The sequence below is a fragment of the Astatotilapia calliptera genome, chromosome 20 (genome assembly GCF_964374335.1).
Source record: "Astatotilapia calliptera chromosome 20, fAstCal68.1, whole genome shotgun sequence".
Lineage (NCBI taxonomy): Eukaryota > Metazoa > Chordata > Actinopteri > Cichliformes > Cichlidae > Astatotilapia > Astatotilapia calliptera.
In genome coordinates, this window is record NC_137441.1 from 6,201,138 (window position 1) to 6,228,745 (window position 27,608).

At 39.4% G+C, this 27,608-nt stretch overlaps 2 protein-coding genes across 2 annotated transcripts; both read left to right on the plus strand.

Annotated features, from left to right (window-relative positions):
* Positions 1 to 1,747: 1,747 nt before the first annotated feature.
* LOC113013521 (P2Y purinoceptor 1-like) lies at positions 1,748 to 3,122 on the plus strand. The gene has a single exon (XM_026154512.2). It carries the CDS (start codon positions 1,802 to 1,804, stop codon positions 2,801 to 2,803), a length of 1,002 nt encoding a protein of 333 aa, XP_026010297.2. The 5' UTR covers positions 1,748 to 1,801; the 3' UTR covers positions 2,804 to 3,122.
* A 10,296-nt stretch (positions 3,123 to 13,418) lies between these two features.
* Positions 13,419 to 17,396, plus strand: LOC113013780 (P2Y purinoceptor 1-like). Its single transcript, XM_026154927.2, has one exon. It carries the CDS (start codon positions 13,857 to 13,859, stop codon positions 14,817 to 14,819), a length of 963 nt encoding a protein of 320 aa, XP_026010712.2. The 5' UTR covers positions 13,419 to 13,856; the 3' UTR covers positions 14,820 to 17,396.
* Positions 17,397 to 27,608: the final 10,212 nt, after the last annotated feature.

Consider the following 27,608-nt stretch of genomic DNA (forward strand, 5'->3'; position numbering starts at 1 on the left):
TGGCTCCCTACACCCTCTAGCAGACCATTACATGGGGAAACCTTTTGAATACAAGCACGCTGATCCACACAGGTGTGCACACGGGTGTTCACTGTCCATAGACATAAACTACACCTTTCTTGGCTGCTACCTCAAAGCACATTGTGCGCTGTCGGTCCTGCGTGCTGCACCACAACATTCAATATTTAGTATTTACTGCTGTTTACACTTAGCTAGATTAATGCGATGGTGTTGTGTTGCTCTCTTTTTTTTCTTGTTTTCTCTTCTTTTTCTCTCAACGGGTGATCCAGGAGTTTTTTTCTCTCTCGCTTTCTCTTTTTAAGTGCCCTTTCTCACTGTCCCTCTTCCCCTCTGTTTTTCTTTTCCTTCATCTTTCTTTCTCCCTTTCCTATCCCCTAGTCATGTCTGTCCCGTCTGTAAGAACTGAAAATAAAATAACATAAATAATAATAACAAAGGTCGATCAAATGGACCAATACGGCAAGGCCATGATGATTCACTTGGTAAAGTAAATCCATTGGGTATCCTTTTTGGCCTTCAGACAACAATTCTGACGGCTAAAGAACCAAATGGGACAGACAAAAAAAAACAAAAAAACAGTGGAGGGCGAATTTCAGAAACAATGTATTTGCAACAGAATGTAAATGGTAACGTGGAGCCAGGACGTCCAGGGGACGAAACACACACTAGTAACGCACTCGATCTAAGGGGAGAGGAACATGAGAATTAGGAGGGTCTTGCCCAAAACCGAGAACAAACATAAACCAGAATTTATAGAGAGAGGTGTAGAGCTTACTTGATACTGTCTGCAAAAACCTCTGGAAGGAAACGAACCAGACGAGGCTAAACAGAGAAACAGAGAGGCAAAAATCCTGGGGAGGAAACAAAACTCCATTCAGTCACAAGCAAAATAAATCCACAAGCTCCAGTAGGCAACCGGGCCGGTTTAGAGGCACTCCAGAAAGGACAATACTGCGACACTAAAGCCCTGTCGGGCAGCTCCTTAAGAACGCTAAGTGTCTAATGAATGACAGGTGTGCCAGGTTTGGTGAATTGCTGCACACACCTACCTATGCGAAAAAGGAGACACAGAAAAACACAGACAAAACACCGCACTATTGGGTTTATTCAAACAAACCCCGCTGAAACAGAGACCAACAAACTGCAAACAAAGCAAGACAACACAGCGCTCTTTGTTGTTTCACTTGCAAGGGAAGTCCGGCCAGGGTCTTAGAATTATTCATCCTTCATGTGAACTCAGTTAGCTTCAAACCTGACTTCCCTTATGGCTCCTTTTATTAATAAAAAGCAGCTACACACAGTTCAGTTAACCACATAACAGTTAAGGCAAGCATATATGAGCAAGTGTGTGTGTGTGTGTGCCATCTCCTGTCACACCATACATGGCGCGATCTCTTCTCAAATCGCTCTATACAAAAACAGAAGTTAGCAGTCCGACTATTTTTAAAAACAGGAACTTGTGGTTTCTAAAGATACGATTGAAACTTGTAGCAACAAGACAGCTTCCTACATCTTATGTAGGGAACCTAATATGGAAGAAACATTTTATCAAAACACATACAAGCAATGGTTATATATATCTTAGCACAAATGACAATCTAAAAAAAATCAACTCTAACACACACAATTTTATTATTTTCAAAAGACAATAACAAGCTGTTCTTGTGAACAAGCAAGGAAATGGATGCATGAGATTTTGCACACGTATCTCAAACTTGCAGGGTCACAAGCAGGAAGAACATGTACATCTGGTCTTATGTTTTAGCTTTTTGTGGACAACATGTTAGGAGACAGAATGAATACGACTGAATGGTTTCGTTCAGTCTATGAACAGATAACGCTGCCTGCTATTTATACCTTTGTGTTCATCATTGGTCTGGGAGCTAATGTATGCGGACTGAAGTCTCTGCTTCAGAAATGGAAAAGTCTTGGACACATTAATGTTTTTCTTCTGAACCTTGGAATTGCCAATTTTTTATTACTGCCAACATTTCCATTTTTAACAGCCTACTACTTTATGAAGAATAAATGGATATTTGGAGATGCTTTCTGCAAGATCACAAGATTCTGCTTCAACTTGAATTTATACGGCAGCATTGGATTCCTCACTTGTATAAGTGTGAACAGGTACCTGGCTATTGTCCATCCACTGAAAGCAAAGAGAAGGATCACTGTCCGTACCTCTGTGGCTATCTCAGTCATGGTTTGGGTGTTGGTGAGTGCTCAAAGTCTTCCAGACGTGCTCTTTCCCAAAAACTCACCAAATAGAACTGAAAAATGCTACCATACCACCTCTAATGAGTATGTGGAGGATTACCTGAAATACAGTGTTGGCTGGACTCTCACTGGGTTTGTTATGCCTTTCTTTATTTTTCTTGGCTGCTATGGACATGTGACTCTTGTTCTCTGCCGCAAAAATACCATTAATAAGGTGGTGAAACAAAGAAGCTTAAAGTTGATGTTCATTTTGATTTTGCTCTTCTCGGTCTGTTACATCCCCTACCATATTTTTAAGAACCTTAGCCTTTATTCAAGAGTACTTTTTTCAACCAACAAGAAGTATCCATCATGGGATAAGGGAGTGTTCTGTGCTCATCAGATCAGTCGTGGTCTTGTGTGTCTGAATAGTGTTTTGAACCCCCTGGTTTACCTCCATGTCCTGGATATTCCTGCTCAGCTCCAACAGCTGCTTCAGCAGTTTCGTCAGACATTTACTCGTTTGTTTGTGTCAAACTATGTCAGTGTGCCTGTGGCACAAACTGCAAACAGAGCAATATCTTAACAGTAAATAATGACTTTGCATGCAAAAGTAAGTAAGTTAAAGACTGCTTTATGTACTACAATGTGCTTCATTCTCTTAATTATCACTCACTTTTTCTGGATAACAGTTTTGGCACAAGTGTTTAGACAAATATGTTTATTGCTGACACAGAGTTCAGATGTATATTCCATGTATTTTGTAGTGGCAACCTCTGTTTTGTTTTCCTTTTTTTATTGGTCAGTTTAAAATTAAAAACCTTAATTTAATTTATTTTAATTAATTTCTTGTTAATCCCATACTGTACAACTGTCAAATGGAATAAAGTCTGTTCATTCTAATATATGTTCTAAGTATTTCATTCCTTGACAACTCTAATCTCGGAAGTTAATCATATTAATGTTCTTTAGAATGTCATGGCTTTTCCAGATAAGTGTACGTTTGCATGAGATTAATGAAGTCATTTTTAGAAACTTCCATCATGCTTTCAGAGAACTTTTGCTTTCAGATTTAAACCCCAACCAGAGGGAGACTTTAACCTTTTGTTTCAATCATAAGATAAGACAAGACAAGACAAGACTTTACTGATCCCACAACGGGGAAATTTTTGTGTCACCTCAGCTCAGGTACAGATATCAGAAGGAAATACAAAAATACAAATAAGTACAATCAGTGAAAAAAGTAAGATAATACACTATATACAATGGTAGCATACACAGTATGTGATTATGGATATGGTTGGAAATATGGAAGACATAAACTATATAGCTTGATATAGCTATTGTACCACTACTATTCCTATTTATAGACATGTACACACACACACATGTACACACTAAATATACATATGTATACGTATACAGACATATATACCTGCACATGTCCGTACACATGGAAGGTCCATTATATGCATGAAGTGGTGACCGTGGATGTTCACAGTGTCCAGTGACTTATGACATTGTGATTGAGGAGTTATAGAGTCTAACTGCTGTTGGGATGAATGATCTGCGAAAGCGCTCCTTCCTGCAGCGAGGGTGTTTCAGTCTCTGACTAAAGGAGCTGCTCAGCCCACTCACATACTCATGCAGTGGGTGATTCACTACTGTCAACCTCATGTTTATAGTAGAGTATTTACTTTTAGAAATCACTTATTTCTTAAATTACACACCAGAGTGTGTATGGTGTAGTGCATTTCAAGAATCACAGAATGATTAACAGCATTTGTGCTCAAACAAGGAAGAAGTGTCCATCTGTGCATGGGGCATAGCTTTTACATAACTACAGCTGCCAATCAAAGCTGTTATCATGATGTTGCACCCCAGTTTTCCAGCACAGGCTATGACTACGACAACTGCGTACATTAAACAACCGAGCTATGATCCTGTGGGAATTCGAGACACAGACTGACAAATTGGTGATGGCTATCCAACCAGACATAGAAAATATCTTTTTTTTTGTACTAATTGTGACCCTCATTTACAAAACTGTGTTACTGTCAGTTTTGTAAGCAGTTGATAATAAACCTTTATTCAATGCAGAAATATTGAAAGTAAAAATTCATACAAATAAAAGTGGACTAAACATGAACCCTTTTCCAGTAGTAAAACACTAAAAAACTGTTTGTTGGTATATTTGCCTTTGGTTGTCTAACTAAGAGTAATCAGGGAGATTTTTGTGCTTAAACTTAACCAGTCAACATGAAACTAACCAGCCTCAAGAAAAAAAAGTGAAACAAAATCAAACACAGGGTGTGGACCATGGTATACTGACTCCTAGCGCTGCACCTGGCGCTCCAGTTACCACTTTAACTGCTTTATGCAGGTCTCTGTAATTAGATTGTTATCTCTCACCAGTCACTGCAGTGTCACAGGTGAAGAAGTAATCGTTCAAACACGTATTCAAGGATTCAAGGAGCTTTATTTGTCATTTGCATCACATGTTAACATGAGGTGGAACGAAATTATGTACACACGGTCCGGAGTGAAAAGAAACAAAAATAATAAATAATATAATAAATAGTTGGGTCTTTTTTTTTGTTTTGTTTTTTGTTTTTTCAACAAACAGAAATGACAAGTAATAAGACAATACAATAAATAATACTACATACATCTTCTGTTTTTCACAGGCTTCAGCTGTGACACTGGTTTCTCTGACTTCCTTAATGTGGACTTGTTCACAACTAGTTGCTTCTGTCATGATCTGCGGAGGCAGACCGTGCGGAAATGTGTGTGGTGGACCCAGGTGCGAACACAAGCGAAGATACAGGAGTGGATTAAACAAAAGCGGGCCTTTTATTATGGCTGATGAACAGAACAAACCAGAGTGAGGGCAGTATAAGAGTAATAGTTCAAACAGAAACCTAAACTGGACATAAACTAAGGAAAAGCTATGGCTGGAGATACGGAACACAGACGACGCGACACAGACTACATGAAACACAGAGACTAAATACACATGAGGGATGATCAGGGGAAGTGGTCACACATGGGAACACAGCTGACACACATGAACCATAACGACAGGACAGGTGAAACTGAACACACTGACATTGAATACAGACTTTCAAAGTAAAACAGGAAACATGGAGATTAGACATGAACTAAACATAACCACGCAGACGTGACACATGAACCAGGGAGACTTAGTACAGGGGAAGATGACATAAACAACTAAGGAACAAGACTAAACAGCAATCTAGAAATTAACTAGGTGCACTAAGCTAAGGCACAACAGAAGTACAAAAGATACATAAACTCAAACACTGGGTCGCTTGACCCAGGACCATGACAGCTTCATGCTCTGTTTAATCTTACTCTCTCAGTTTCCAGTACATCCCTCAGGGAAAGGTTGACTGAAACATCCTCTTTGCCAATCCTGAGTTCAAATCTGCTGCCATTCAAACCTCATGCTCATGCAAGCTGGTTACATAACACAAGCACCTGCTACCTGCCTGCCCATTTTGCACCGTTATCTTCAGCTGTTTCTTCTGAACACCTCCAGCCAGTCAGGCATACAGTCTGTTGATAAAAATAATCAAGTAAGTTTTCAACTCTACATTTGTCAGAAATTAGGAAAAAAATTTGGAACACTCACCTTAGTTAGAATCAAGCTCCAATTTAAAACTAGCATCAAATATCATGGGCTCTTTCTGTCTTGTCAATCAAAGACCTAGCCCAGGGGCTGGGAACCTTTAACACTCAAAGAGCCATTTGGACCCAGTTTTCATGGAAAAGAAAAGACAGAGAGCCGCAAATACTTTTTGACATCTAAAATGAAGATAACACTGTATATATTCTGTTTTTTTTACCTTTACGCTTTGTATAAACTACTATAGTGTGTTGCTTATGAAATCCATGAAGTGCTACAGAGAAAATTGAATTTTATTTATGTAATGAACACATTTTGAACTCGTAAAAAAATAATAACAAAAAAGAAACACGCCAAGCTAAAAGTCTCTGTCGCGGGGCCCTCTCCTAAACTTCTCCCGAACAAATGCAGGCATAGTCAGAAAGCATTCAGTGTGGATAATTTATTCTGCCGGCCTCCCAGGTGCACAAAAGATTATTTACAAAGAAAATAGGAAACTAACTTAAGTCAACACAAAACAAACATCTATATACAAAACACAGTCTGCATGTTACCCTCTCTGTAACATCTCACTGAAAAAAGACGCCAGGTAGGCCCTGACCGCCTTCTCTTATACCCCATAGCCCCTCCCACTAGGCATAATAGTCATCTCTTTATTATTTCTTTTACCAAACAATCTTTCCCCCTCAGCTTATTTCCCGCTGTATTCCTACAATACATATATGTATATACAGACATTTATGGCCAATTCCAGGCAGCCTACAGTGTTTCACAATAACAAAAAACAAACCAAAAAATGATGCAGTTCGCGTGACCTTTCAAGCGCGCGCGAACCCACTATTTAAACCCCGGAACACCATACCATCGGCTTGCATAACCCCCGTATAATCGGCGATCACAGCGAGTCTCCGCGACCAGCTTTATTAAAGGTAAGTGGGAAAATATGTTGGCCACCCTCTGCGCTGCTCAAAATATACCTCTCACCCCTTTTTGTTTATCTGCCCGGTCGACGAAAAGACGCGCAGCCACGTTAATTGTAGAAACTAATGGTGGTGGTGCATGTATGCGCCCAGATCAGCTGTCTGCAGCCCGGGACGGCGTAACTCCGTCACATCATCCCCTTGGCGTTGTGCGGCAACCTGGAGAGATAATCTGCCACTACATTGAGTTTGCCTGGTCTGTGACGGATGATGAATCTGAAAGGCTGCAGTGAAAGGTACCAGCGTGTCAGTCGGCTGTTATGGTCCTTCATGGAATGGATCCAGGTGAGCGCTCGATGATCAGTTTCCAGCTCAAACTCTCTTCCAAGTAAATAATACCTGAGTTTCTCCAGTGCCCACTTAATAGCCAAGGCCTCCTTCTCCACCGTTAAGTAGTTGGTCTCCCGTGGCAGCAGCTTGCGGCTTAGGTATAGGACCGGATGCTCATCTCCAGGGTCCCCTTGGGCCAGCACTGCTCCCAGGCCGCTTTTGGAGGCATCCACCTGGACCAGAAATCTCTTCCTGAAGTCTGGGCTCCTGAGAACTGGGGTCGTACACAGGCAGGTTTTCAGCCCTTTGAAGGCTTGTTCACATTCCGCTGTCCATGTGACAGGATTCCGTTGGTCCTTGCTGGTCAACGCAGTAAGAGGGGCCGCAATAGTTGCAAACTGGGGCACAAATCTTCGGTACCAGCCAACCAGCCCCAGGAAAGACCGGACTTCCTTTTTGGTGCGAGGCCGAGGGCAGTTCTGGATAGGTTCCACTTTATCCAACTGCGGGCGCACCTCACCTCTGCCCACTTGGTAACCAAGGTAGCGGGTCTCCTGCCGTGCCCACTCACATTTAGAGGGGTTGAGGGTCAACCCTGCCTTATGGATTCTTCCCAGGACTTCGGACAGGTGCTGCAGATGCTCCTCCCAGGTGTTGCTGAAGATTTCATTTCATTTCATTTCATTTTTATTTATTTCACACTTGGTACTACAAATCAAACAAAACAACCACATCTTCTGTCAACAAAACACAACAACCATGTGTGAAAAGGAGCAGGAAGAAGAAGAAGAAGATCACTACATCATCCAGGTAGGCGGCACTATAGGGGTCACACCCCTGTAGTAATTTGTCCATCAGCCGTTGAAAGGTGGCCGGTGCCCCATGTAGGCCAAATGGCATCACCGTGAACTGGAACAGGCCGGCAGGTGTCCTGAAGGCGGTGTACGGTCGAGAAGACTCCTCCAGTGGCACTTGCCAGTAACCTTTGCACAGATCCAAGGTGGTGATGTACCTGGCCGCTCCGATCTTCTCCAGCAAGTCCTCGATTCGAGGCATGGGGTAGGCATCAAACTCTGAAATGGAATTAAGCTTCCGGAAATCAATGCAGATGGGTAGGGAGCCATCTTTCTTGAAGATGATGACCACTGGGCTACACCACTCTGAGCAGGACGGCTCTATCACCCCAAGCTCCAGCATCTTCTCCACCTCCTGTCGCAGTTTATCCACTAAGTGTTGTGGAACCCGGTATGGACGTTGGCGGATGGGATGTCCATCCTTTAGGCGCCACCTAATACATTGAAAGTTAAGAAAGTTTGGTTATCCTCCAAAGACATACCTCTAAAATCTCTGTCCAAGAAACTGGCTCCACATTACATGCTTATGAAATACAGACAGTAATGATGCCAGGTTAAACTTGTCTTGTTTAGTCATTTAAGCCTTCCAGCCGACCCCCCACCACCTGTTGCGATTATGGTCATATAGCATACACCCTCAGACCTTCAATACCTTGAGGAGTGGGAAGGACATGATCAGAGGAGTGGTTCTGGATTCCTCAGTTGTTCATCTTGGATCCATCCATCATCACTAAGTCCATCACTTATTGGATGAGTGAATCTGGGTGGCTGTTGACTCTTGTTGTTGGTCCTCTGTTCCTCTGTGCTAACCTGTGTCTGTGTCTCCTTATCTCCAGCTTTACCCCATCTGGCTCAAGAACATATTACTAACCTGTACAATTTACCTGAATCCTTGGAACTGATCTGAACTTTGAATCCCTCACCTGTAGTCTGATTCCTCCTCCTACGCTCTCAACAACGACCCCTCCCCAAAACAAACTCATTCAAGTGAGTAAAAGTTTCTCAACACATTTTTGGTCACCAGAAGAGAAACATCTGGAACTGTTGGATTAACTCCCCTCTGCTGTTCTCCTCTCCTGTACCGGCATCTGTTCACAACAAATTGTGGTTGTGAATAATGAAGACTCTGAATCTTATAAAGCAGTCTCCATTGTGTCTGTATTTGAATGGGAGTGATATTAGATGCCTTCAGTTAGATAACCAGATCCTGCTTCAGCTGGACTTTGTGTGGCAGCATATAGTCATGTGATTAAAAAAGTGGTTAAAGAAGTGCTTTAAGAACAATACAAAAATATAATTCTGATTATTTCAGTTCTCTTTTGTTTAAAAGATGTTAAAATATGATTGTATAATTCTATATTTATAAAAAATAAAAACAATATTAAGGAGTTCACAGATGCTTCAAAAACACTATGTGTTCATATTTTAAATTACCACCACAGGGAGGCTCATACCTGTACTGTCCTTGCTCTGGTGTCACCCTGTAAACACACTTGAACCTTATATATATTACTATTCGTCTACACTTTTTATGCTGAATTATTCTCTCATAGAGACCTGCGTGTAATACTAACTGCTAATTAAACTGCTAAACCAGACCATAGGACATTCACTGTTGGTTTGCTGTATGAAGATTTTAAAACATAATGTGTAGCAGCACTTTTTATTATGGCATATGACTAGCATTTGACTAATTTCATAAAATGACATTTAATTGCAATTTTATGCCCTGATTTCACAGAAATTTCACTTTAATTGCATTTGCAATTTAATTTTGGAAGAATTACAGCCTTAGCTGTACAGTAGATCAAATTATAAAGTGCTGCTGGTTAATTAATTTGAAAGCAAAACATATCCACCGTGATATATTTTATATTTTCTTAGTACTTTTCAAGTCATAGAATAAAACACTTCTTGTGAACAAGCAGTTTAATCAGTTTTATTTTCATAGTGCCAAGTCATAGAAACGGTCACCCCCAAAGTGCTTTATATTGTAAGGTAAACACTCTACATCAATACAGACAAAACTCTAGCAATCAGACGATGCACTACATGCATGCATTTGTCGAAAAGAAGAAACCTCAAGTAGAATCATGCAGCATAACTAAGGGAGGATTCAGGGTCATCTAATCCAGCCCAAACTATGCTTTGGCAACAAGGAAAATTTTAAGCCTAATTTTAAAGGCAGAGATGGTGTCTGTCTCCCAAATCTAAACTGGGAGCCGTTCTACAGATGAGGGGCCTGAAAACTGAAGGCTTTGCCTCTAAATCTACTTTTATATACCCTAGAAACCACCACTTTATGGATACATAAACCTTGGAATCATATATGCATAGAAATGAAAATGTATACTGTACCTTCTAATAATAGTTCCTAATGGTCACATTATAACGTAAACACAAAAGGCATGTTGCAGAAGTAATCAAATGGATGCTTGCTTGTGCAACACTTCTTTACACTTACTTGCTGGTGGCTGTAGCTCAGGAGGTAGAACAGGTCATCTACTGATCGAAAGGTTAGTGGTTCAGCCCAGTCTGCATCCAAAGTATCCTGGGCAAGATACTAACCCCAAGATGATCTCTAATGTATCCATTGGAGTGTGAATGTTAGCTTAAGAAAGCACTGAAAAAGCATAGAAGAAAGTGAATGTGGCATGTTGCATTAAAACTAAGTAGCTGCCGCCATTGTTGGAAACTGGAATTGGCTGGGCCGTGCTATGAATTCTGGGATAGGTTGAGCCGTGAGGAATACACCCGGCCCATTCTTCAAATCTGGGGAAAAGGATGACACATTTGTCAGCCGCATTTAGAGGAGTCTTCGAATTTGGACAGCCTTTGCCACGTCGCGGTCACATAATCGGTCTACAAATGCGCCCCCGAAGTGTAAAGTGTAAAGTGTGTGTGTTAGTCCCCATGTTAGTCCCCGTGTTAGTCCCCATAGGGAAATAGTTCCTCTGCATTTAACCCATTCACCCAGTGAAGCAGGGAAGGATGTGGCCCCTGAATTTGGACACAGCTATGATACACCAAAAGCTGCTTCTTCTTCTTCTTCTTTTTTGGCGTTTAATGGCAGCTGGCATCCTTGTAGATGCATTGCTGCCATCTTCTGTTTCAGTCCGTTATTACACTCTACTACTTATTCCTGTGTCTTTCAGGATCTTACAAAGCATCAAACGACGCGTTGACTATTAAATTTGTTGTCGGCGATTTTGATAGTCAACGTAATTGTGATCCACCTAATCGTGGCAGCCCTATTGAGGAATTGGTTTCCCTCTCCCGCAGAATTGATAATCGTCCGTGAGAGAGGGAAGCTGAACAATGGTCCAGGCTTCAAAGACCTGTGTTGCGTCCCGAGTTCTGCACTGCACCGCCTATGCTCCCATCTGAGAGAGTTAAAATTGCCACTCACTGTTAGGATACCTGGGTCGTTGAGTTTTGAGTTTATTATATTATTTATCATTTCTAGTCTTTGGTTTCTTTGTTAGAGTTCTGTCTTATGGTTTACGTCTCTGTTCCCTCTGTTGCAGTGCCTGCCTGTGAGTCTGTGTCTGTAAGTTCAGTCTGTGTTATGTTTCCTGTTTTACTTTGAAAGTCCATGTCTCATGTTAATGTGTCTGGATGTGCTTCCTTTGTCTCGTTAGGCCTGAGTTGATACCAGCGGCGTTTCCCTCCTGTTTCCCATTCCCTGATTGCTCCCTCTGTGGATTTAAGCCCTGTGTTTCTCTGTGTCCATGTCGTGATCTACCCTTATCCACCCTCATTCATGCTGTGTGTTCTGTCTGCCTGCGTGTGTAAGTTTATTTTGCATTTTTGGGTTTTTGTTACGTTTTGTCATCCAGCAATAAAAGCTGAGTTTTGGAGTGCACTTTTGCCTGTCGTGAGTCTGCACTTTGGGTCCTTTTCCTGCCTGTGTTACAGGCCCCACTATGATGGGCGCGTAGCCAGATTACGATCCTGTAAAACAGGAGAGAAAGTGAGCACAGGAGACACGCTGCCGTTCGCCTGGTCAGTCTTGCCAGAATTTATTCATACAACACAAGCATATCTGCTCCACTCTTTCGTTAACTCAATTTCACAATAACTGCTCATTCCCTCACATGGCTTGTTTTCCACCAGTACATTTCAATATTAGTCCACACTACTGGCATAAAACAACAAAGGGTTTAAATGAATGAAACAAATGACAACTACACCTCTTTTCCCATAAATGAGATAAACAAAATAATTCACATCATCATGGTAGTGTCTCATCATAGAAAGGAAACTCTACTTTCAACATTACTGCACTACTTTCCTTGCCAGCATTTTTGTTGGCCGTACTCTTATTAGCGCTCTCGCTTCATATGTCCTTTTCAGACCAGTTAGATTCTAACACTGAAACAGCAAGTTTACACATGACTTCAGGCGGGCTCAGAACACTTTACACACGCGTTATACAAAACATTTGTCATGAACACAAAGCTACAAGTTTATCAGGAACTGTAAACCTAACTGGGTTGGTGCTTCTTATTATTATATGGAGTATTATACGCAGTTGCAACAGCTTGCTAGCGTTACCCAGGCATATAGCCTAGCTATAACATCTTACAGAGCTAAAGTAGCTCACATAGCGACAGTATAATACATCACATATCACAGACCCGTCTTATGTCATGAAAGTTTAAGTATCACAGTGTCCAGCTGTGTATTTCTTTATGTTTTTGACCACGTTACTGACCTGTAAAACAGGAGAGAAAGTGAGCACAGGAGACACGCTGCCGTTCGCCTGGTCAGTCTTGCCAGAATGGAAAACTTACGGCAGCTATGCACCCGACTCAGTTCCCAAAGCACGCTGCTGCCCCCTACTGTCCAAAGTGTTATACACTCTCCTGGCAACAGGGAACTTACATGACATTGTGGCTTTAAATTACACCAATAAACCAGCAAAATAAAACATGCAAAATAATCTCCATATATCACGACACTTAACTCACAATTGTGACCACATTTCTGTGTGGATCACACCTGCACACAGCCTTCACATAACACTCACGCCGTTAGAACCTCTTCCATTACTCATCAGACTGCACCAGTAAAAATTAATCACCTCCGTAAACCATAATGAATTAATTTCCTTCTTCACTCTTCCCTCTCCTGACACCCCACTTATTCTTGGTTATCTGTGGTTACAGAAACATAATCATCACATTGATTGGGCCGCTGCAGGTCTCTTCTTTGTGGGGAAAAAGTCGCTGCATGCAACCTTGTATTGATTACCATAAAGAACAAATACCCACTGCCTAATCAATTCTGTTTTTGAGTCTCTTCAAGTGCCTACCACTCTTACTAAGTTGTATCTATGGAACACCTATCACCTTGTTCAGATACATGAGGGGGATGTATCTGCCTTTCTTTTCAGCCATAAAACTGCCCACCCACGCATTCAGTACAGCTAACCTGCACCCGCCCTTTGTCTGCTAAATTCGCTCACTTGTCTCTCTTCCTGTTAGTTATATACATTAATACTGACTGCTAACCTTTTACAAAATAACATGTGGATATAGACTGTGGGTTTACACCATAAAGAATTTCAAACAACATTTTTAGCAGAGCACCTATTTTTAGAAATCCCCTTTTCTTGAATTTTAACCAAAAGGGTATATCTTTTTTTTTTTTTGGCACTTCCTTTTTTATGCACAAACAAGGAAACAGCCTACATAGAGATTATACGCATGTGTGAATCTGTGCATGAGGCGTTATTCTGAGATGTCAAATAGGATTTTGAGATGACTGAAATGTGTCAAACAGGAAGTTTTCTTTCAACAAATCAGTCATACCTTCTCTGCCCCCTCAAAAGCCACCTCTGCCACTGAAGAGTTTTAATGTATTGTCTTCTTAGGAAACAGAATGAATACAACTCACTGGACTCATTCAGTCTATGAGTATACAACTCTGCCTGCTATTTACACCACTGGCTTCATCATTGGTCTTGGAGCTAATGTATGGGGACTAAAGTCTCTACTGCAGAAATGGAAAATTCTTGGACACATTAACGTGTTTCTTCTGAACCTTGGAATTGCCAATTTTTTGTTCCTGCCATCACTCCCATTTTTGTCAGCGTACTACTTTATGGACAGTAAATGGATATTTGGAGATGCCTTCTGCAAGATCACAAGATTCTGCTTCAACTTGAATTTATACGGCAGCATTGGATTCCTCACCTGTATAAGTGTGTACAGGTACCTGGCTATTGTCCATCCAATGAAAGTGATGGGAAGAATAACTGTGACTAACTCTGTGGCTATTTCAGTCATGGTTTGGCTGTTGGTGAGTGTTCAAAGTTTTCCAGATATGTTCTTCCCCAAAAACTCACCAAATAGAACTGAAAAATGCTACCATACCACATCTACAGAGTATGTGGAGGATTACCTAAAATACAGTGTGGGCTGGACACTCACTGGGTTTGTTATGCCACTCCTTATCTTACTTGGCTCCTATGGACATGTGACTCTTGTTCTCTGCCGCATTAATACCATTGATAAGGTGGTGAAACAAAGAAGCTTAAAGTTGATGTTCATTTTGATTTTGCTCTTTTCAGTTTGTTACATCCCCTACCATATTTTTAAGAACCTCAGCCTTTATTCAAGAGTTTTGTCAAATCACAGGATGCGTCCAAAATGGGATAAGGGAGTCCTTAGTGCTCATCAGATCAGTCGTGGTCTTGTGTGTCTGAATAGTGTTTTGAACCCCCTGGTTTACCTCCATGTCATGGATATTCCTGCTCAAATCAGACAAATGCTTCATCATTTTCGTCAGATCTTTGTGTCAGAGTTCAGCAGTGTACCAGTGGCACAAAATGCAGATGTTTAACAGGAGTTTAGCACAGATGATTCACTTTGAGTTTGTTTATTATACTGTGCTTCATCCAGTTAATTATTGTTCTCTTTTCCTGCAACAACAGTTTGGGCACAAGTTACTATATAAATATATATAAATACTTTTATCTCTTTTTGTTCTGTTGTCTTGTATATTGTGAATAACTGAAAGCCAGTGGAACACATTTTCTCTTTTGGTTTAAAACACATTGTCTTTATTTTGTATGCATGATTGTAATTGCTCTGAATAAGCCTCACTCATTTTGACGGAGTCAGTATCAACAACCAGTTGCTAATGATATTATTTTTCTAAAATAAATGTAATTTAGTCTTTGAAATTTGTGTTATTTAAACACCTTACACTGAGAACTTTTACTTTAAGAATAGATCAGGAGAGAACACTGGCATACTATTAAAATTGATTTCATATTTACTGTATTTTTAATTGCTGGCTCACAGACCGCTTCCGTGCTCTTATCAAATGTTTTTTATGGCTGTTGCTGAGTGCGTGCGGTACAAGCCACAGAGAAGCAGCAGTCATTGCACAACTGTGACACTGACACCTTCAAAAACTGACTGCATTGTACATTACATTGTTTTTCATTCTTTAAACACTGCATTCTTTTCATTATGTGTTGGAATTAGTGGTCACATATCTGTGTTTAGAACATGTTAAACATGTTAAAAATAAATGGATAATTTAGATAAACCTGCACTTGTTATGCCCTGTTGTGTTGGAGTAATGAAATGATTGTTACTGTCAGGGTGGGGGAACATAATGCTCTGCAGGGTTTCTGTCCATTTGATTTTAACACTTCAAAGCAAGCGTGGCATCATGAAAATTTTAATCCCTTTCTTTACATTTACATTTGTGTGATTAGTAATCCTCCTCAGAATGCTTGCTGTCATTACTGATGATGTAGTGACTGCTGATATAGATACATTTATTGTACTTTTGTGGGTGTTTGGGTGTAAAACAAAAAAAAACCCACAGACCAATAGTTAGTTCCACTTGCAATAATAATGCACAGCACAGTTTTAAGAAGAACTCTAACAGGCAGTTTTGCTTAATCCCTAATTACTAGTTTGGTCAACCATGAACATGGTACTCTATTGCACATTTGCTCTGGCAAAACATAAAAAAAAGTGTTGAAAAGCATGAAAGTGTTTGAACTTTTGAAATTACAACCCAGAAAGGTATAGAAGAGCAATGTTTCCATCAAATAACGGGCTCTTTTAACTTCCCCATTTCTTACTTTTATCAGCTAAGCATGCAGGCTTTAACACTTTAAAAAGGGAAATTGCTTCATTGCTGCCTACAGCATGAAAACATGCAGAGCTTTCTGCTTGTTTTTGTGCAGCAACAAATGACCTTGATCAAGGCCACGAGCCAAAACGCATTGGTTACTTGATAAAGTTGTTTCCTGTTACTTTAGGTGTGGCTGGAGTCTTCACATCATCAGATTGTTTGTGTGCAGCACATGATATAATGGCAACATGTATGCACTGCAAACAAAAAACATGTGCCCTATTTAATACTCAGAAGTGAGACTATGTGGTCAGCAGTGTAAACTGAAACATTCATTTAACAGATGGGCAGGATGTGCCCTGGCCTCATTCTAGGAAACAATGTATAGGTACTTCAGTAAAAAAAAAACCTTCACTTTAATGTTGAGCTGATCTTATTTGCTGGCAGGTTTTAGACTATTAAATGCAAATTTTGCAGGTAAATATTTAATTGTTTTGCCTCTGGTGAAAATAAATACTGAACAACATATTCTCTAAATATGCCGAAAACAAATAAAATGTTTTGCAGATGACTCTTAACCACAAAAAATTATTTTAATTCATAAAGCCAACTCATATGTGAAGAAACTGTCCTGTTATGACTCCCTTATCACTTGAGCTGCACTTTATCTCAGTTTAACACTAAACCATATGTCGATCAATAGCGTATCGGCTGTATCCTAGATGTAGTTGAGCATAATGAAGTGTGCAGTTGTGGAAAAATGCAGCTGTGATCAAAATATGTTAATATGAACTGATAGTTTGTGATGCACTACAATTGCTCATGCTCATGAATGTTCAGTAGAAAGCGCACACTAGTGATGGTAAATTTGATTCTGTGTTTTTCATTGATTATTTCACCATAGTTTTTCACGGTGTTTGCTGGTGAAAAGAAGATTAAAATACTGGCTAAACATCAGTTGGAGCATGGCCCTTTATTCTACTTCGAACATGAAATACCTTCAGGAGCAGTTACATTTATGGTAAATGGCCTGTATTTATATAGCGCTTTACTAGTCCCTAAGGTGCTTTACATATCCAGTCATCCACCCATTCACACACTGGTGATGGCAAGCTACATTGTAGCCACAGCCACCCTGGGGCGCACTGACAGAGGCGAGGCTGCCGGACACTGGCGCCACCGGGCCCTCTGACCACCACCAGTAGGCAACGGGTGAAGTGTCTTGCCCAAGGACACAACGACCGAGACAGTCCGAGCCGGGGCTCGAACCGGCAACCTTCCGATTACAAGGCGAACTCCCAACTCTTGAGCCACGATCGCCCCACTATATAAAGACAGAGGCGTCATGGTGTAATTATATTATCTGTAAAGAGGCAACATCTCCAAAATTTCGGGAGTAGTTAGTCATTATAAGAAGTGTTTGTGAACTAAAAATCAAGAATGTGGGATACTGTTGGTACGTGATTTGGAGAGCCCAGCACGTGCTCCCGACGCAGGGTAAACAAATTCTGCTGGGGAGACCTACCTTGGTACTTGTGTAGGTGAAGCCAAAGGCAAGCTATACCTCATCGTATTTTCTAGTCTTTCGCTTGGAAGAAAGTTAGTTTGGAAACTGGCGATGCTTCATCTTCTGCTTTGTGTAGCAGCTCCGTCAAAAACCTGTCCATTATGCTAGCAGCATCCAAGTTTTCTTTTTTCGTTTTTTATTCATACCCTGAGTCCTGCATCTGGGTAAACATTGGAAAATACCAATAAGCCAAATGATCAGATTTAGAAAAGAAAAGGCATAAATATGTCAAATCTTAATACACCAAACACAAAAAGTCCATTTAAAATACAAAAACATGCTCCATATTCTAAAATAATGTAAACAAATGGACATAACAGGCTTAAACAAAATCATGCACATACATACTGCTTAACAAATACCAAATAGACATACAAATTATAACTAACTTTGTTCCGTCATTCCACTCGTCCATCCATCCACTCACCCATCCATCAATCCATCCAGCCCGCAACGTGGACCAAACCCCTGCAGTGGTTGTACAGGAACCAAATGGCTTGCGGCAACAGGCCATTTGGTTGCTCTGGAAGCACCACCAGTGTTGCATTATGAGGGGTCTGGTTAAAAACCCTTGTCCGATTCCACAAAACACATGTAGACTGGTTGGAGAAAATTCCGGACACCCTTGAATATCCTTAAGAGCATAAAGACCTGGTTCAGTGTTCCACAACAAGGACGAAACCTGTAGTTCCTCTGTATCTGAGATTACACTAACACTATACTACTACTACTACTAGTATAGGGTTCCCACTCTGGCCTCTCATGTACAGACTGCACCCAAAACTTAGGGCATTTCCTGTGGGCTGAGCACTCACAAGCATGTAAACACCTCACGGTATCCCATGTAAATTTTGGATTGAATTATTAAAATCGTTATAAATATTCCAGTTTTGTTGAAAAGTAGTTGAGTAATTGTTTGCTTAAACTATAACCATTTTCAACAACAGGGGAATTGTTCGTCTGAAGGTCAAGAACTCATTGAACTCAATCTATTTAATTCAATAATGTGTCTCTTCTGCAGAAATGGGGTCATGTCCAGCCTTGGCATTTTTTGTACTGTTTTCAGCAGCTCTGACTTCCTTGTGTGATGGTGGAAAAGTGCTAATATTTCCAGTAGATGGAAGCCACTGGCTTCACATGAAAGTCCTTGTGGAGGCTCTTCATTCTCGTGGTCAGCAAATCACTTTAATTCGTTCCTCCACCAGCTGGTACATTTCTGAGGTCTCGTCTTATTACACCTCCATCACAATTACCCAGGAACAGTCCCAAAACATAGAAAGACAAGACTTCATGACCTCATTCCTGAAGACGTCACTTGAGATCCGGAGCAAAAGTTCACTATGGACATTCGTTGAGTTTTACAGCCTTTTTAAAATGGTACATGAAAACCATCAAACTGTGACAAAGCTTGTTCGCAGGATTTTTGAGAATAAGACATTGATTAAAGAGCTGAATGAAACTGGATATTTGGTATTTGGTTTGCTGATCATTACCTTCGTTTGGGCTTCTTGTTCATGTCTAATTACGTTTTTGTTGAAGACAAAGAAGTCCAAGCATGAATAGATGTGATAATAAACTTTATCGTGTGAAAACAATTAAAAGCTACAAAGAAACTAAGAAGCAGTTTTTCGTGTTAATTTTATTTTCTTGTTTTCTTTTTGTTTTTATTTCTATTTAAAGTTTCATATCATCACCTTTATTTTCAGAGTGGCCAATATTTTTCTACCTTACTTTCAAAGAACAGAACCAGCAGGTGGACTGGGGTTCGGCTGTTTTTTGCTAAAAATTCAAAAGTCAAATCCCAGATAACAATAAACGTTTGATCCTGCTGAGACCCACATCTACAGTTTTCTATGGCCATAATTGTCCTCGACTGACATCATTGACTCTGGGAAATCTGGTAAATGTTGCTATTCCCCTATTGCTTAAAAAATTTAAGGTCAGATTTTAGATGCCAGGTATCATCAGGCCCATACAATACTACCAGCAACTCAGGTCAAGTTGAGCTTTCAGGCAGTGTTTGGATGAAAAAAATATAACTTAATAGGTTATTCCAATAACCACCTCAGTTATGTCAAAAGGTCTGTATTTATATAGCGCTTTACTAGTCCCTAAGGACCCCAAAGCACTTTACATATCCAGTCATCCACCCAGTCACACACTGGTGATGGCAAGCTACATTGTAGCCACAGCCACCCTGGGGAGCACTGACAGAGGCGAGGCTGCCGGACACTGGCGCCACTGGGCCCTCTGACCACCACCAGTAGGCAACGGGTGAAGTGTCTTGCCCAAGGACACAACGACCGAGACTGTCCAAGCCGGGGCTCGAACCGGCAACCTTCCGATTACAAGGCAAACTCCCAACTCTTGAGCCACGATCGCCCCAACAAAGTAGCCCACATTAAGCCCATATGTTTGCCATTTCAGAGCTCTGGGAAGATGGCAACACTGAAAAGAAGTGCAGCAGAACAATAAAAATCCTTCACATGTAAAAAAAAACAAAAAAAAAACCGAGTTAAGCAAACAAATTTAAAAGATAATACAAAACTCAGCACATGTATTACCAACAGTTTGTTTCTTAAAAACCTTCATAGCTTATAGCCTCACCTCCTGGTTAAAGTGTCATCCATTTGTTGTGCGTACATATTGAGCAGAAGAATCTAACTCTTTGGACATGGTCATAAGGTCATGAGGCCAGTGTAGCTGAAAAAGGGAAAACAACCATTGTGAGCACGTGTGCATTTTTGACAACTAGCTGCTGTCTCTGGGGACAGATACGTCGTCATGTGCTCTTCTGCATCTCTCATTTTCTCAAAAGGCCTGACTGGAGCTGCCACACTCTCTGAATAGAGCAAAGTGTCCATCTGTTTTTGAGACACACTTGGCTTCTTAGTGTAAAAACAACGGAGTCACAGATAAATATTGCAAAAGTGGCAGAGTCTGATAACTTTAGATAAGAAAAAATGTACAGAAATCAGTGGCGTCAGTGGATCATTTCGTAGGTTTTGTCACGTGTTTTCACTTCCACTTCCTGGGGTTTTTTTTTTTAATTTAATTTGATTTGTCGTTGCTGTAAGTAACTCATTTAATACAATCTCACCTGTTATGATTTGAAGTTCATTCTATACTATCTCACCTGACAAGCTAGGTAAAATAAGAGGAGAACAGAAGCAACAACAGAGGGATACTTGATTGCTCTCCTGAACACCTCGTGTTAGTATTCAAACATAAAGGTGTTTATGAGAAACTCTGCTACTATCTTACATCTGTGTATCGATTTTTGTGGTTTAGAAGTGGAGGATCAACAGTTTGTGTGTGCTCACTTTTCACGTTTCTATGCACAGCTTTTTTTCCACAAAGCTACAGGCATCTAATCCACAGCTTCGTACAGCAGATCTAGGTCATGATTTTGTTAGATCCTGTGTATACTTTGCAGTTGGGTGCGGTAATAACGGAAACGACAGAGCTGTGTGCCCAGCAGATATTTAAATCTGAACATGAAAATGTACTGTAAATTTATATATAGAAACTGAGTGTCACACGCTTCTTAAAACATTTGCATGCACATCTTGTTGTTCATGCTGTAAGTATAAGAGCAAAACTACATGCTTAAATAATGCAGACCTGATACATAAGGATTTGATGCTTGTGCAAGAGCTTTAACTTATAGCCAACTTGTGCTGGTCATTAATTAATAATTAGAGGAAATAACAAGGTAAACATGGCAAAAGCAAGGCACGCAGTGTAGCATAACACCCATATACATCCTTACTAGACATTTTAACAAACTCTGACCATGTAGTTCATTATTCTGAATTGCATTAAGTCCAAACACAATAAACACCTAAATCAGGACAACATAACCACAATGATTAAAACAGGAGAAGGTTATTTTAATGTGACACTTAATGCTCACTCACTAACACGCCATTACGTGTTAGTGAGTGAGTTAGTGAGTGTGTTAATAGATGTTTCATAAAAATTATTTTCGTATTTTAATTCATGGTTAATTCAGGCACCTATTAGATGTTAGGTAAGTATTTTGTGAAAATGAAAGTTCCTCAAGACTTGAGGAAGTCTCAGCTTTCTGCATAACAGAAAAATGACATAAAATTAACAGACAAAGCACAAAGACAACTTACAAACACAAATATTTATAGCCAGATGCAAACAAACCCACCTGAGGTTTGCAGAATACCGAAATGTAAGTAGGACCATAGCCTAAGTTTCTAAAAGAGATTTTAGTGCCTGTTGTTTTTAATAAACACTACATTTCTAAAAATATCTGCATGTGTGTATTAACATGCCGGTCAAAACTGATCAGTGAAACCAGAGGGAGGGCCAGCTTGCCTTGTTCACACTATTCACAGCCATTCACACTCTGATGGATGCATCAGAGAGTAACTTGGGGTTAGTATCTTGCCCAAGGACATTTGACAAGTAGACTGGAGGAGCCAGGGAATGAACCACCAACCTCCCCATTAACAGATGCTCTACCTGCTCAAATACAGCCACCCCAACTCCTCTGTAAACCACTCCAGTGTCAGCTGGAGTTCGAAATTAAACTATATTATATTCAAAATGCAGAGATAAGAAACCACCAAACCCATCACCCTCTGTCACTCAGTTAGCTTAGAAATTCTAATTATTCTCTCTTACTGAAGGGTCTTTGGTTTGTGGCGGTTTGTCTGAGGTAAGTGTTGCTGTCGTTTGGTTCTATGAAAATTTAAATTGTATTGAACTGATAATAAAATACTATGAACAGAATCAGTTACAAAGGCCAGCCTTAGCCTTATCCCACACACCTCGAAATATGCTCGAGAGTTGGACTAGATCTTTGTTCTCAGTCTGTGCTCATGCTAGAAGAAGATCCTTGAAGTGATCTTTCCACAGCCAAGCTGCATCCTTAGTAAACCTTTCTGGGGGGGGGGGGGGGGGGGGGGGGTGTTTGTTTTTTAAACTACAACAACTAATATGAAGAGTATGAACATGAAGAAACTAGATTTTGTGTATTTGAATTTATTCTAAACAATAAAGTAGAAAATATATATTTTTTTATATTAATCCTTTATTTATCCAGGTAAAAATCTCATTGAGATTAAAAATCTCATTTCCAAGAGAGACCTGGCATATCTTAAACTTTGTCAAAATAGTAAGTGTAACAATGACATTTAAGGAACACTGAAGACTCGTAATTAGTAGTGACTCATTATTTCAAAAGGAGTAAAAATTTCCATGTAGTTAAAAAGGAAGTCAATGTGTTGCTGCATGACAGCTCTATTTTTACCCTGCTTTGCACTTTCCCTATATTCATATCAAATAGTACTCTGTGCTTTAAGTAAAAAAACATTTATCTGCATATGTTACCTCTATTGTTACATCTCCAGAGACTCCAGAGATTTTAGGTGTCAAAGTGCCAGTTTTTGCAACACTCTAGTGATTGAACTACATGCCAAATATCTTTGGGCAAGATGCTAATCCCAAGTTGCTTTCTAATGCATCTATCAGAGTATGAAGTATGAAGTATGAAGTATTCTTACAAGGAACAAGAAGAAAAGTGAAGCTATATATACACACAGCGCTACTTCTGCTAAGTAGCGCTGTGTGTATAAATATCTCTACTTACGGGATTATTTGCACACAAGTGCAAATAACCAACGTAATGACGCATGGGGAAGTGAAACTAAATACAAATAGCACACAAAAAAAATCAAGAAGTAACTAACAAATGCAAAGGATAGACGCACACCTAAACAAAACAATTTTAAACTAAGGACTAGAAAATTTGAACAAGAAACTCAAAAACTGCGGTGGATAGCATTTTAATGTTACTGTAACTGTTCCAATGTTCGAAATGGATTTTTTTAGTTATGAAATCTGTGAGATTAGGATCAATCAACTCCATTTTTTAACTTTCACACTATATGCTCAATGATGGTAAATAGTAAGGTCTTGCCAGGGACTTGGGTTTCCAGTGGTGAGGCAGTTTGAACTGAATGTCTGACAATCTCAGTGTTCAAATAGTTAAGATAGCTAATTAATTGAGAAGCAAGAATTAAGAACATGACACGAGCAAGCAAAGGTGCTACACTACTCGTAAGTTTCTGTTTCTATACGTTCTCGTGGTAGTGGTTGTTTTCAAATCACTCCCAATATAAAAAATGCAATGCATACTTGTTTAGCTATACTGTCACAGCTGCTGTTTTTGGCATTTACCGAAAGTTAAAGTAATCTTTGGAAGATTTTTTATTTACATGGGTAAAGGGAGCAAAGACTGAACAGACTGAAAAGGTTTAGTCAGACATGTATAGTTATACATTTACTCATCGTTCAACCAGCAGGTCCTCAGTTCTGTTGCACAAGCAGCTCAGATATATAAATTTTCTTTGGCTTGGGCAGGTGGTCACACGGACTGAATGTGATTAGAGTTATGCATCATTCTAGTTCAGGTTAATCTTGTTAAACTGTGAGTTTTGAACATCTGAAAATGGTGGACTGTATAATTTGAATTGAAAATATTTGTTGATTCAATAATTTGTCTGTTTTGCAGAGATGGAGCCATATCCAGCCTGGACTTTCTTACTGTCGTTTTTAGTTATGACTTTGTCATGTGATGGTGGAAAAGTGCTAGTATTTCCAGTAGATGGAAGCCACTGGCTTAACATGAAAATCCTTCTGGAGGCTGTTCATTCTCAATGTCATCAAATCACATTTCTGAATTCTCACTGTTCTCATTCAGTGCTGTGTGGAATTTTGAGATCTTATGGAACAATGCAGTATAAGGGAGGTACGCATGTTGTAATAGCATACTGATGTCATGGTCCTGGGACTGTGACCCAGTATTTATGTATTTTGTGGTTTAATTGATATTCTTTGATTTAGTGTCATTCATGTTTGAGTGAAGAGCAAACTCAGTGACATGAGTTTGCTCTTCCTATAGTTGAATCATTTATATTTCTAGTTCTTAGGTTCATGTTCATCTACTCTGTTCCCTTTCATTGCCCATTGTGTCTCTCGCCCCCTCTGTGTCCCTCGTTTTCTCTGTCTCTTCAGTCTGTCTTGTTTCCATGTGTGTGTCTCCCCCAGTCTCAGTGTCAAGCAATTTTCTCTTAACCAAAGTCCAGTTGAGGCCTTAATTGTTATACAACAATTTTATTTTTCATTTTACCTCCACATTGGTATCAAAGTCCAGTCGAGGTAGTGAATTGGTAATAAAAATTGAGGACAGTAAAAATAGGAAGTACTCACTGTATTTAAAGTATCTTAATCGAAGAGGATAATGAAAGCAACATCATGAAAATTCTATGGTATAACGTATTTTAAAGCTTTTTGGGATATTGTACTTCTTATAAAAACAGCAAATTGGGGTAAATGTACGTCTTTCACTGTAGTAGTTCTTTGTTTTTCTTTCTAATTTTCTTCCTTATGTTGCACAACCAATAAAACTGGAAGTGGTAGAACGCTAAGGGAAAGTGAAGAAGTAGGAAGCATGGGTCTATTCATCAGAGTGCGACACCCTGTATCCAAAGAGGGTATTACAGCTAAAAGAAAAAATAGTGCCAACTCGTCGGAGGACTGAGCTCATGTGCTATCTGGCTCAATCCAGTGGGAGGGTGATACTGCAGGTCACTCCCCAGTCCCTGGTGGGCGCAGGTGGAACTGAAAATAATAATAAAATGAATAAATAAAATAGAACAAGAACACTAAATAAATTAATTAAACACAATTTTAAGAAAAACTATTTGAAGATATGTCTGTGAAGTTACTCAGTTATCCAGGTCATCACAGTCTAAGGAGCTTGGAAAGAGAAGCGTCTGGACTTCTTTAAGCTACTTAAAGACGTTTCACCTCATTCATGGTAAAATGGTAAATGGCCTGTATTTGTATAACGCCTTACTAGTTCCTAAGGATCCCAAAGCGCTTTACATATTCAGTCATCCACCCATTCACACACACATTCAAACCATTGGTGATGGCAAGCTGCACTGTAGCCACAGCCACCCTGGGGCGCACTGACATTCATTTGAGGATAGGATTTTTTTTAAGTCATTAATTGATTAACAAAAAGACCGGAGTAATAATAAAGTATAAACAAATACTGATAATTTCCAAAATAATAATAATAATAAGAGAAGTATTTAGAGAAAGAAATTGAAAATGATAATAATAACAAAATAACACAAGAGGTACAAAATCTACCAAAACAAAGCTGTAATAACGCACTAATGGCTAAAAAAAAGTCCAAAAGATAACAAATGTCCAAAATCACAAGAGATCAGAAGAAGAAAAAACAGTCAAGTGAACATAACACAGGGAGCCAGAAAATATACCAAATATACCAAGGTATACCATATGACCAAGGTAGAATGGGGGAAAATTCACAGGAGCAAAACAAAATTAAATCATCAAAAAGAAGTGAGAGAGAGAGGTGACAGGACTAACTAAACACAGCAAACTGACTGGGTTTTCAACAAAGGAAGATAACAAGAAATGAGATATGCTTGAAAAGTGTGTCCTGTCTCCTTCTCCTAACCACAAAGAAAATTTCAAAACTAGCAAAGAAAAGTGGGTATGGAAATTGTGACAGACCTAGGAAAACAAAAGAGCAGTGTGCAAAGAATCAAAAGTGTTTTCACTAGTCTCTTCAACAATGTGATAGTAGATGCCTGACATTTTGAAACCGCGATGTGGTAAAGATAAAGAACAAAATGTGCATCTAACTTCACCACAAATGTTCTTACCCTCTTGTTTGTAACAAGAACAAAATACCATGACGAAGGGTGGCATTTTAAAGAACCTCAGGACCTCATGCGCAGTGCCCAGTGACTTACATCAAAAAAAAATCCCTTAAATCAAAAACACAAATTATGTAAAGAAGAACAAAATACCATTGCAAAGTAAAGGGGCTTACTAACAGTCACTTTTATGATTTAAAGCATTGGACAGGGGGATTTTTGCAGCTGGCTTTAAGGCATATGCCTTTGTAGGAGTTCTCCTTTCAGCAGAATGTCTTTAAATTAATGCATAAACATAATTTAACAAGGTTTGAAGCAAATTGCACAAAACTTAATGACAGAGATGGGATGTCTTATGCCTGATATGCCTGTGATAGTTGTTTCTAGTGCTGCAAAAAAAAAAAAATCAACTGTTACACACAGATTTCAGGTTTATACATTGGAATATTTTATTTAATATAATGCAGCTGTCCTTTTTTTTTTCCATTCAACCCTTTATTTCATTTTTAAATTAAAATCACAGAAAACGTATTTATAAACCACACCGTGATAATGTCACATGAAGATGCAAACACAAAAAGCTAGGTTTGTATACTAACGTTTGTTCCCATCATTACTGAAAAATAAAGAACTTTTTATTTCACAAACGAACAAACAAAATCCAAACACCCCCCCTCCCCCCTCCCAAAAAAAAGAAGAAAAAGTGTGGTCCTCGTACAAAAAGAAAGAGAATCAAAGGCAAATTAATGAGTTACTACTTACATTAAAGAATTTAGAGACTAAACATGCCACTGTTGAAGACTCTCAAACATTGGAAGAGATAAATTTAACAAAACGTAAATTAAATGATATATATGACAGACAAGAAGAACTAAAAGCCAGATTTGTTAAGCAAAAGTATTATGATTACAGCCCTAGGGCAAAGAAACTATTAGCCTGGAGAATTAAAAAACAACAAGAAGAAAGAGGAATTTACAGTATAAAAGATGATGAGACACAAAAAATGTGTTACACTGCTAAAGAAATACAAAACTCATTTGAAAAATATTATAAAAACTTATATTCAGAGACACAAAAGGCTGACCCTCTAAACATTCAGAAATTTTTGCACTCTCTGGATTTACCTAATATTGGACGGGAACAAAACAAAAGACTAATGCAACAAATTACTAAACAAGAACTGGATAAAGCCATTGCGAAAACAAAAACAAATAAGATGCCGGGTATGGACGG

Coding starts and splice junctions, on each gene's coding strand:
- LOC113013521 (XM_026154512.2), top strand. CDS start 1,802: ATGTTAGGAGACAGAATGAATACGACTGAATGGTTTCGTTCAGTCTAT.
- LOC113013780 (XM_026154927.2), top strand. CDS start 13,857: ATGAATACAACTCACTGGACTCATTCAGTCTATGAGTATACAACTCTG.